The sequence below is a fragment of the Danio aesculapii genome, chromosome 7 (genome assembly GCF_903798145.1).
Source record: "Danio aesculapii chromosome 7, fDanAes4.1, whole genome shotgun sequence".
NCBI classification, from domain to species: Eukaryota; Metazoa; Chordata; class Actinopteri; order Cypriniformes; family Danionidae; genus Danio; species Danio aesculapii.
The window spans coordinates 36,291,552-36,303,533 of NC_079441.1; the positions used below are offsets into that span (position 1 = coordinate 36,291,552).

Here is an 11,982-nt window from a genome sequence, read left to right on the forward strand (position 1 = left end):
ATAAGAGTTTTTAAGAAAAAAAAAAAACAATGAACAAATGAATTAATAGCAAATCTGCAGTTTAATAAGTCATCGAATGTGTACTTTAAGCCATTCAACACTCAGCATAAGAAAACCTGACATTCTATGATGCAAGTAACAGACCCTTAAATTAACTGAATATATTCAGTTAAATAGTTATATTCAGTTTTTCTATATATAGCCTACAATACAAAAAACAACAACCAACATATCAAAATAATACACATACTAACAGTAAACTGGGGATGAGTACAAGTATCAAGCCAGACAAATGTGTTTTCATGTACAGTATAGATTTGGTTGACATTTTGCATGTTACTCATTTATAATGCTAGAGCTTTTTTACACACACACACGCACACACACACACACACAAACGTTTTATAAACTACATTTATAAAATCTGGACGAAACAAGACACACCTCGAAGACACATTCAAGGCAAAACAGTAAGTAAATCCCAGTCAATCTCCCCAGCTGACATTCGGATCAGTATCCTGGATATCCAATGCTAACTTTGACTAGCTAAACCATGACTTCCTGCTTGTGTGTTTATGGTTGCCAGTTTATTTGTTTTTTAAAGGAAAATGATGACCGTTGGATTTGGGAGTTTGATGGCAGGCATTACAGAGCCTTCATGCCCTCAGAAGGTCAATCTGCATTCTTGCTGGCTCAGCTGCTCTTCTTCCTGTGGGCTCAGATTATTTCCTCTCAGCCTTTAAGAGCACAAAGCAAAGAGTCTTTGTAGTAAGGATATTAATATTATTTAAAACACAAACCATTCCCCAGGCATGGATAATATGACATTTACTACACACACACACACACACACACACTAAAAAGTCTAAACTAAAACAGTAAACAGTGTTTTAATGTGAAATTCTAATTGAAAGTCTATATTCACATTTTACTCAATGATTTTTTTAAAGTAAAAACAAGTGAATGGTTAGTTAAAATGCGGTGAAATATCCTTACCAGACTTTCTTAACACTAGTGTTTCTTTTCAGTGCCTCTATCAGACAATCTACCCCCTCCTTGCAGATAGAGTTTTTGTTTAACCTGGTTAGGAGAGATAGAGATAGATCATCCAAGTCTGACTCAAAAAATGAAAACTAAAAAAATCTGAAGCCACTCACCACAATTCCTCCAGACTTTTGTTCTGTCTGATAAATTTAGCCAGAGCACATGCACCGGCACTGCCCACACCATTATCCACCAGACTGAAACAAACCAACACAACACCACCACAAAAATAAAACTCACTGCTCTGCAAGTTTTATTTGATCTGACTAGGCAACCTTTTTTCTTTCCTTATCATCATTTAGCATGTTGCAGAATATTTTAAAACATTTGCATTGCCAAATACATAGTTATGATCAAATAGTGCTACACAATATTACCTTAGCCATATTAATGTTTTGCTATTCATCAGCGCATCCGCCAATACCTCAGTTCCCCTGTCTCCAATTTTATTACCCCATAATCTAGAAGTAAAAAGAAAATGTGATTTAATATAGGTATTAAATAAAAATGTAACCATACTATATTTAATTCCTTTCATTGACCTCACCCCAGAAACTGTAAAGATTGGTTGTAGCTTAGGCCTTCTGCCAGCTGCTCTGCTCCAACTGATGTGATGTAATTATTTCCAAGCCTACAGTACAAAAGCATTGTTTATTCATTGGTTTTGTAACATTTCTACATGTGCAGTACAACCTGAAAAAGTAGATTATTGGAATGATCAGCATTTCATGAGCCAGAAATAGCACATATAATAATGAAGTAACCACTTACCTCAAAGCCAGGAAGTTCTGCTTTGATTTTAGCAGCCAAGAAAAGTATTGGGTGCAAGCGTCAGTGAGCTTGTTGTTGAAAAGCCTGGGTAAATATTGAAGCAGTAATCAAACTCGGCTGTTCTAAGTATAACAATACAACATGGTTCATTATTATTCATAAATTGCAGAGCTAGTGTTTGTATTCTCACGCTATTTTCTGGAAGTTTTCACACTCCATTCCCTTTTCCAGAAGTTTCCGTATTCCTTCATCTGATATGCTGTTGTTCCTTAAGCTGTCAAATTCAGAAGATGCTTAAGAATTTTTTTGCAAAAGATTTTAACAGTTTTCAGAAAAAAAGGAAAATGAAAAATCTGTCATGGCACTACTTTTTAAATTCTTAACATGTATTTCTTCTGTAGAGCACAAAAGAAGTTTGTTAGGGGACATGCTGACCTTCCTTGCAGTGAGAAAATAAAAGCAGTCCTTTTGTGTTCCACAGAAGACATAAACGCATACACTGTAAACCCCACTGTTGTCATTACTAAAGATATTAAGTTAATATAACTTGACATTACTTAAAATACCAAGTTTTGGCATCAAAACTTAAACAGGTGTGTTAAACTTACTCGTTAGGCAGCAAAAAGCTTTTAATTAACATTTTAAGTTCTCTGAACTTAACATTTTAATTTCTTAAAACGATTCACCATGTTTCTGTTTAAAATGATTGGTTGCGCTTGAAATTCTGCCTTGACAACCGTGCTGATTGGTCGATATATGTTGTATGACACAAGGAGGTAATTTTGCTTGTGATGCTGAATTTTGCTGAAGCGCAGCAGGACAGAGGCACTACCTGAGCCCATCTGATGAAAGAGAAAAGTTAAATTAGTAACTAAATATTTAAATGCTTATATACATTTTTTAAAATTGTTATACATGCAGGGGTGACACAGTGGCGCTGTAAGTAGCAATTTCGCCTCACAGCAAGAAGGTTGCTGGTTCGAGTCCCGGCTGGGTCAGTTGGCGTTTCTGTGTGGAGTTTGCATGTTCTTCCCATGTTCTCGTGGGTTTCATTCAGGTGCGCCAAACAAATTGTCTGTAGTGTAAGTGTGTATGTCCTGGTCCCAGCTAAATGTCCAAACTAAATATCAACTTCGATATAAACGGCCCTAGGAGTAAGTAAAAAATATACAAGCTTAAGAATTTGGAAATTTAGTCTATTAGCCATTTTAAGTTATTTGTACTTAAATATTTAAGTTAATTCAAGTTAGAGACCACATTTGGTCAACTCAATTAATTGAGTTGTCGATTCCCTATTACTCAAACAAACTGAAGGAATCACTTTCCTCAAATCATCTGAGTAGTCTCAACTTATTAGGGTTTACAATGTACAGGTTTGGAATGATGAGGTTGAGTACATGATAGAGTAGGCAGATGACATCATTTTCCTTTTTGAGTGAACTATCCCTTTAAGTGAAGAAAAAAGCAAGCATGTGCAACAAGTCAAACGCAAGTCAAGTCAAAAGTCATCTTACTAAAGGGAGTGGCACATAGGCAGACACGGCAGAAGCTGCTCCACACCCACATCTCCCACTGAATTGTTGTCCAACTGTAGTCCAACTGGTTTACGCAAGTTCTTGAGCACATATGCCAGCGCAGTGCATTCAACAGGCCCAATGTTACAGTAGGTGAGCTTCAGGTGCTCAACATCCAACTTAGCCATGGCATCTTGCGCAATACTGTTGTCTTGCATTTCATAGATGCACTTGATCAGCCAAACAAAACTTGGCATGGCATGCATGCTCTTCTTTTCACCCTCTACAGGACGAGGAATGGACTTGAAATGTCTCTGCATCCTTTTAGACAATGACTTGACTACCTGCTTAACATTGCGTTCACGCGCAGCATCAGGACAGCACTCCAGGAGGAGATTAATGTGCCTCAGGGATAAAAGTCCTGACACAAACTGAGCTGTAATCTGGAAGTTTGCTGTCTCTGCCTCATGGGACTCCTCTACTGGATGATCCATACAGTGTCCCAGACAGCTTTGAGACAAGCCTGACACCTGCCTGTTGCGAGGCTGAAAGAGTCTGGAGATAGCAGAACGATCATTGCTGCGATTTAGAATAACATACAGAGCAGCAAAAAAACACTGTAAGGTAATGTGCAGAAATTCATAGCGTTTACAATCAGTCACAGATATATCACTGCAGTAAATGAGGAAGCCCATGCTGACATCCTGCTCTGTGAGCCTGTTTCTCTGTAGCTCATAACCTGAGAACACATAGCAGGAGGCTTGCAGACCTTCTAGTGCCAACTCTCCGAGCTTTAACACTGTGTCCAAATGTTCAGCCAACCAGGCCTTTCCCAGACCACTTTGGGGCTGAGATGACTTTCGCTGGAAGAAATGCTGTAAAACGAGGAGGTAGACATCAGTGATGGTCTGAGGAATACCATCTTGACCAGCCAGGAGTTCCTGGTAGCACTTGATCACAATCCAGCAGAAGACAGGAATGTGGCAAAGACCTAGTAATGCAGTGTTACCCTGCACAGACTCTATGACTCTTGTAGCCATTGTAGGGTCACTATAATGTTTCCTAACAAAGCAGTCGATACCTCCAGGAGAAAAACCCTTGAGGAGCACTTCTTTGCGGAGATAGCGCTTCAGTGATGGGCCCACAGCGTGTGGCCTGCTGGTGACCACCTTCATAACGCCCTTCATTAGAGTACCCTGCAACAGATTGAAAAGCAATACGGGTATAGGCACTTGCTTTGTAGGGCAGCAGTGACGTTCTTCATCTGTGAAACCCAGTTTAAACTCATCGAGTCCGTCAAAGGTAAAGAGCACCAAATGAGGGTGGTCTAGGATGAACTGGAAGACCTCATCCTGGTTTCGATCAGGCCAGCAGCAGTGCAGGAAGAGGAGCTCTTTCAGAGAAAGCTCTCTGTGCTCTGCGTTTAGCTTGCGACAACTGAAGGGGAACAGCAGAAAGGTGTTTGTGAGCAAATCTTCTCTTGCCCAGAGCAAGTGCAGTCGCTGAACTAATGTGCTTTTGCCACTTCCTGCCTCCCCAGACACAAGAACAGTGTCAGCATCTTCATTAAGAGTCCCCATGGGACCCACTACATCCTCCAGCCCTAATGTTGTAGTTTGACCAGAGCTATTCATCACTTCAAGATGTCCATCAGTGTAAATGTCATCCAATGAGAAACGCCCTGTTCCACCATAGGTGCTAAGGAAGAGGGACTGGGAAGCAACAGAGCTTCGCAGCTTCTTCTGGTAGACCAGACAATCTGGAGAAAGAATGTAAAGTAAAAGACTAAATGTATTGACAAACACAAAAACAAAAAGAGATTGTATAACTATAAGAAAATACCAGCAGAGGGTGTATTTTCTTTCTCTTCGGAGTTTGGTGTGGTTGGCTCGGGTTGCTCTAGATATTGCAGTAAGGTTTTTGCAGCAGTTTCCCCTTTAAACTTCACTTGGTCTAACAGTCTTCGAACCTGCCATAAATCCAAAAAGATAACTATATATATGCATTTATTTTATAAGTAAAGGAAATTTAATATGAACAAGTAGGACTTGTTTTTTTGACATAGGCAAAGAACATTTTTGGACCACGTTCCCATAATTTTGGGCCCTGTTAAATGCAGTGAAGTACATTTTTTTACAATATTCTAATAATTTATTTTGTAACATAGTCAGGGATGGAATGTGTATGGAATACATATTTCAATAACAAAATAGTATTTTGTAATTTATATTTGATAGAGTTAATGAAAATGGGTTTATACTTTAAAATACTTTAGTGTCTTGTATTTTTGTATATTTAAAATACTGTAAAATACTTTGTAAGAATCTACATGATGACATCATCAAAATGCGGCCTCTGATTGGTGCTTTCTCAGTTATTTGCCTAAATTTGAGATTAGAACAGACAATTTATTTATATTGAAGAAAGTGGTCAATGCTTGGAGTATGGAAGGAAATTATGCGTTACATCATGGCGATACCTACAATAATTCACTGGCTGTTTAAATTTCCAGTTAATGAGGAGGAAAGATGTCTGCCTAAAGATGTCAAAGTGGGAGAATATATGAAACACTAATATATAATAATACAGCAATTCACTCTAAACAGAGTAGTCAAAAACCCCTGACTCTGGTTATATGGCATGAGCAAGATATATATGAAGAGTTTACTTGCAAAAATTGATAACTCTGTTTTTTAGTAATTTTGAGATATGTTTTTGTGCCTTGAAAAAAAATATATGGAAATTACATATGGAAATGACTGGAGGTTTTTTGTTTTTAGAAATCATATACATTGAGCAGGCCTATTGAAGAGTTCAATTGCAAAAAATTGATTAATGAAAAATTCTGTAAAAAAAATTCATTTAAAAATTAAACACTTCATATATCACCCTTTTAAAATAGAAGAATGTTGAGAGGTTGAATAATCATACAGAGATTATATCAATTTTACAGGCCACACAATGGGTGAAAACATAATCAACAGATACTGTATAGTACTATATTCTAACTCATTATCTGCACTGAACAGGGCTTTTTGTACAGTATGAAATTGGTACAAAGAATAAATAAAAAAGAAACAAGTAAAAATGTATAGGTATCTACTCATGTACAGTAAGAGTAGAGGTGAACGAGGTGGCAGAGAATCTGCTAAAACTTGCTCTAAGAAAAGCTGTTGCTATCCAATATATATTTATTATAGTTTAATATAGTCACATTTAGCAGTGAAACGATTGATTGAATAGGCCTATTCATGGAAGGTTTGCAAAGAAGGTTCATGCTTATTTGTAAAAGTATTTTGTAGTATTTTTAAAATACATTTTGTAGTATTTTATTTTCATACATTTGTGGCTGCTGTAGTTAGTTTATTTTGATACACATAAAACTGAGGAATTTGGTATTTTATTGTAAAATACATTTCAATGTATTATTGCCCATACCTGAACATAGTAATTGTCTTATATATAATTATTATATATAAGATTAATATCTTATATATATATATAATTATTATTTTATTTTTTATTTCTCTATATTGTAACAGGGCCCCCTTAATCGTACAAACATAGGCAGAATGTCTATGCATAAATCTGGCCCTGTGAACATGCTTGGTAGGGAGAAATACTTGCATAGGCCTAAATGATTTCAGAACAATAGGAAAAGATATACACTGCAAATGAAATTGAAATAGGGCACATAAAATTCCGTTATTTGTGTATTAAAACAAATTTATAGTTTAAGGTGGTTTTACCTGTTGTGAGGGTGTGTATACTGGTAGCTGAACACTATCACAATCTTTAATGGTGAAACAACCAGTCGTCAGTAAAATATTTAGTGCTCCATCAATATTATCTCTGAGCCGTCTCACTAACATTGGCCTGTCAGCCAGTAATGTTGAAGTTGCAGTGTCTGGTCCGTCCTTGCCCACCACAGCGCATCCATTACCAAAACATAGTCCAGCCTTTTGCTCCTCAGGTAATTCTTGGTCAATCGCAGCCAAAAAAAGACTGCATGCATCTTCTCCTTTGTCATAGACCAAATCTAAAAGTTGCCTAATGTTAGCACACAAGGGTTTCTCTGCCACTCGTACCCTAAGGTAATCCTCCCAGACAAGAACTTCCTGAGCAAGTAGCAGGTCCAAAACACTCTCCAGAGGTTCATCGCTGCCGCCGCCACACAGAACTGCCAGAAGCTCTGCTCGTTGTTTGAGGACCAACTGTTGAGCGTTCATAGTGAACTGAATCTCGCCTCATAGCCCACTGTCACAACAGAACTCAACTAAAATATGACAGAGAACAATATTACAACCTCTCACTTAAGAATCATATTGTGGCATTAATTAGGTGTCAGATATTATATTGTGATATTGTTAATTTTCGTAAATATCAGCACAAACAGGTCGCCTTTAGTGTAATTGTGGGCGTCTGTTCCTCATTTTAACGTCTAAAGTTGTATTGCCAAATGATGTTTATGATTTAAAATTAGGCTAAATTTCTATAAAATGGCAGTTACATAGGAAAAAATATTGTAATGGCTTTGGAAAAACATGCTTTGCAGACATAAAAATCGCGATTAAACAAAACAAAAACAAATATACTTACCCTAAAGTACAAATATTTCTGGACGTCACCGCTCGCCCACTAAAGCTAAAGGAAGTGTTTCATTCATTATCGTAGGTGAATTAAGAACAAATTGAGCTCTCTGTTGAAACTTTCGAAATAAATAATCGCAAAAACGATTACATACGACGTCTGGCTGTTGGATATTCATAAATGTTATTCTTTACAGGCGCTGTATTTTGTTTGTAATGTAAAACACCTCCAACGTATTCTTATCTCAAGCCTGTTTGGCCACAAGACCTTCCGAAGTTCCGAACTGAAAGTGAAAGAGGAGGGGCTGCTGTCCACAGCGAAGTCGTCAGGAAGTTGTTATAATAAGTGAGAGTTTCTATAGATGTTTCACAGAATTGGGGTGTTGTGACGCGTTAGCGAGTCATTGTTTACTTTCTCGCGATATGTGTCAAAAACATTTCTTTAATCTGCTTCGTTTTTAAAAAAACGGAATGTTTGATGTTAAGTAGCCTACGAAGTGTGCTGTTAGGTTTTTGTGTCCTAAAAACATTCCTTTACACGTTAAACAGTAGTGATAAACTGTAACCCTGTCACTTTGGGAAGGTATAGGCGCTCTCCTAAACTGCCCAGGTACTAGATGGTTTCGACAGATGGTTATGATCGTTTCATGATCTCTCTGTTCAAGACTGAAGGGAAAATGATAGTCTAGTCTTTCACAATAGTAAAGTAGCCTAGATGCAGAACCACAATTCAAACACAAGAGGGAACTCTGGTATCATTGAAGGCTTATGGGAATCTGACTTTTTAATAATGTGCATTTTCTTTGAAGCAGTATCTTATTTAGACCCGTGAAAGTCAGGATGATGATGCATCAGCCAGAGAACTCTTAACGGAAACTGAAAAACTGACAAATCTAAATAACATTTTATAATTTAAATAGTTGAGGCTGACTCATCCCATCACTGCTACTGATGGCATCCTATACCACAAATATCGATATATATATATATATATATATATATATATATATATATATATATATATATATATATATATAGCTAAATATATATATAGCTAAAAATTTACTATATTAAAGTCAATTTCATCTCAAACTTACAAGACAAAAGGAGACGAAAACTCTTAGCATTTAGGCTGCACATGAAGTCATCGAAATAATAGATTTAATAATGTTAGATTGAAGATGATTTCTGATTCCAGGTGTTGCAGTAAAATTAAAAGCCAATTTACCCACTTCAATTCAGACAAAGAACAGAAAGAGTATTTTTAGGTTTGACAAGGAAGAGAATATTGTATTTCTCTTTAAATCTTTTTTGTTGAATAGACAATAAATATATAGACAACAATCTCAAACTGGTTTTGTAAATAAATCGTATTAGTGCATTTACGAAGTTTGAAGGTTTACAGACTGCTATGAATCTTAAAGAGCCCCTATTATGGGTTTTTGAGAATGACCTTCCATGTAGTGTGTAACACAGCTCTAAGTGAAGTGAAATATCTAGCTAAGGCGTAAATCTGAAAGTGGATAGTGTCTAAAACTATTGATTCATTTATAAAAAGGTCGACTCTAAGTACTTCAAATGAATCGTCTTGATAACGAGTCTTTAGCTGTTTTAGCATGACGTGGATACAAAACTTAAGCCCCGCCCAGTTGTTGCGCGCGCAAACCTGGGAAAATTGAAACCTGCGGTCCCGCCCTCAAGCACAGTACACAAAGAAAAACAGGCTAGAGACACACTGTAGCAGGGGCCGGTTGAATCAACGCTGTGCTCAGCTGGATATTACTGGAAGTGTGAGGGGAAAGTTAGTGCTATTTTCTCTACCCAAAGATGAAACTGTGAAGTCAGTGGTTGAGGTTTTATTTTTGCAAAAATACCTCAGCATTATAGCCCAGCCTTCGAGTTCGAGTGCTTCTGGAATCTACACGCTTACAACGGAGGATTCATCGGCCAATTGTTAAAGGAAGGATTAGAAAAGACTATTGATGTAAGGCACTATGTCAGTACATGGATCAGTTTCATCCTTCATTTCACAATTGTAAGTAAGTGTGATTAAAATGGTTGCCAAATTATGTATTTAATTGGGTTTTGTTACTTGTACCCGCGTTTCAGGTTAACTCATTCAGGTTATTCTCATATCGCATCTAGTGCCACGTTGAAAACGCGACGCGTGCCGATTTGTTTACGGATTTAAATGCGTTTGTGAGCTTGTGTTCCACTGCCGTTTGTCGTTGCTACGGCCATCGTCAGCTGTTCTTACACACGTGCAGTGGTCAAGTTTCAAAATAGTTCAGCTTTTAATCCACTGTGTGGATTAATACTGAATGTGTGTCAGGCTTAAGAATAGAGCAATATGCTAGTGTTTAACTGCACACACATACCTGCCAACGTCTGTCCCTGAAAATGGGGGGGGGGGGGGATATGGGGGGACTGGAGCAAACTGAACTGGCGCTCTAGGCGAACAGAGATCCCCCCACTCTCAACCTGAAAGTGAAAAAGAAAGTGACCAGTTCGCGGATTAAAGTGAGGACCGGGAGGGAGGGGGTGGGTGTTGCGGATGAAAGTGAGGACCGGGGGGTTCGCTGATGCTGCACACGCTATTCTGCCACCCATGGCGGCCAACTAGGTCGCCTCTATGAACGTGCAGGCCCTGATAACACTGGTGAGAACCGGGTACTGTGTACTATGGTGTTAGTAACTACTATGAAGCGTGTTTCGGGCGGCCGCTGCGATCAGATCCTATACCAATGTTGGCGACCACAGTTGGTCTGAAATACGGGAGACTCCCGGGAAAAACAGGAGTGTTGGCATGTATGCTTGTACATACACTATGCATTCTGACTACTTCATTATTGTGGATAAGCCGTGCTGGGCATTTCATTCTTGTGCTGAACGCAGTCGACTAATCGCAGCGGCAACAGGGTGGGATCGGTCCAATCAGCGCAGATTAGTTTCGCACTAAGGAGGGGTTTGGGAACAAATGAATCGCTGAACGATTCATAAGGGAGTCCCTGGGATAATTAGGTAAAATTAAGTGCATATTAAAAGACCATGAAAGTGTTTTTTGACCTTGCATGCACATTAGACTGTTGTTGGAGACTCTTACAACCAAAATATGACCCTATTTCATGTATAATAGGGGCTCTTTAAAGCATCATGATATACTGCATCCAGAGAAAAAAAGATGGAGCAAATTTATACACCATATTACCATGATCCAGTACAGATAAAAAGGAATCAGAAACATGTTTCTGTCTTGCATTAAATGAAAATCAAAAGTTGTTTTTTAAATGATAAATCTACAAATTTTTCATTGACAATAAAAAAAATTGACATGACACAATAAATAAGAGCATAGCAATTCATCAAATGTATATGGATAAAAATTGTGCCATCAATAAAAATGTAAAGAAAAAAAAGTGTCATGTCACAGAGTGAAGTCTTACTCTTTTTATCAAAGCAAGCAAACTGTGTCAGTTTTTACACTAAATCTCAGTAAGTTCAAATAAACATTTAATATTTATGCATAACTCATGGTGTTTAGCTCACTTTTAGGGTAATATTTGTTCGAGATCTGCCAATTTATATTAATAATTTTAATATGATTAAAATTGCTTTTAATTGTTTAGGGAGCTGCTTCTGATCTGCTTCTGATCCGCACAGAGCCAGTTCTCTGAAATAACTATACTGAGCAATTTAATGTTTTCGTTCTGATGTTTTAACTGGCCAAGTTAAGCAATAGTCTTCTGATAATGATAGCCAGTAGTCAGCTGAAACATATATGACATGTATGGCGGTCTGAGGGAAGGTGCTGTGACGGATTGGTGTTGATCTTTTGTGGGGGCTGTTGAGCTTTGATGAGACCAGAGCTGATCAGCATGATGTCTCCATCCCTCAGCAGATCTGTCATCCACTGCTTTAAAAAACAGGGCCTCTTTTGCCCCTTGCTAGTTATAAAAAATAGTTACAATTTGATTTTTACTTCCATATATTTGAATCTTGTTTTCTACCGTTTAACTGAAATCACATCCCTGAACTAAAATTAAAGGCACAATATATATAATTAT

General features: G+C 37.7%; 1 protein-coding gene across 2 annotated transcripts; it reads right to left on the reverse strand.

Moving 5' to 3' along the window:
- Window positions 1–60: 60 nt before the first annotated feature.
- Window positions 61–8,686, reverse strand: nod2 (nucleotide-binding oligomerization domain containing 2). 2 transcript variants are annotated; one of them, XM_056461792.1, is made up of 11 exons: window positions 7,929–8,686; window positions 7,079–7,605; window positions 5,172–5,298; window positions 3,330–5,088; window positions 2,006–2,089; window positions 1,816–1,899; window positions 1,592–1,675; window positions 1,422–1,505; window positions 1,158–1,241; window positions 997–1,080; window positions 61–737 (listed from the first exon to the last, which is right to left on the reverse strand). In XM_056461792.1, exons 2-11 carry the CDS (start codon window positions 7,556–7,558, stop codon window positions 665–667), a joined length of 2,943 nt encoding a protein of 980 aa, XP_056317767.1. In that variant the 5' UTR covers window positions 7,559–7,605; window positions 7,929–8,686; the 3' UTR covers window positions 61–664. The 2 variants fall into 2 exon arrangements, with proteins under 2 accessions (XP_056317767.1, XP_056317768.1); XM_056461793.1 differs by having other exon boundaries at window positions 7,418–7,605; window positions 7,929–8,685.
- Window positions 8,687–11,982: the final 3,296 nt, after the last annotated feature.

Bases quoted from the DNA above. Each gene is read 5' to 3' on its own strand.
- nod2 (XM_056461792.1), bottom strand. From the start codon at position 7,558: ATGAACGCTCAACAGTTGGTCCTCAAACAACGAGCAGAGCTTCTGGCA. The intron at 1,676-1,815 runs GTAAGTGGTTAC...TTTGTACTGTAG, and splicing joins CAGAACTTCCTGGCTTTGAG to GCTTGGAAATAATTACATCA. The intron at 738-996 runs GTAAGGATATTT...GTGCTCTTAAAG, and splicing joins ACTAGTGTTAAGAAAGTCTG to GCTGAGAGGAAATAATCTGA.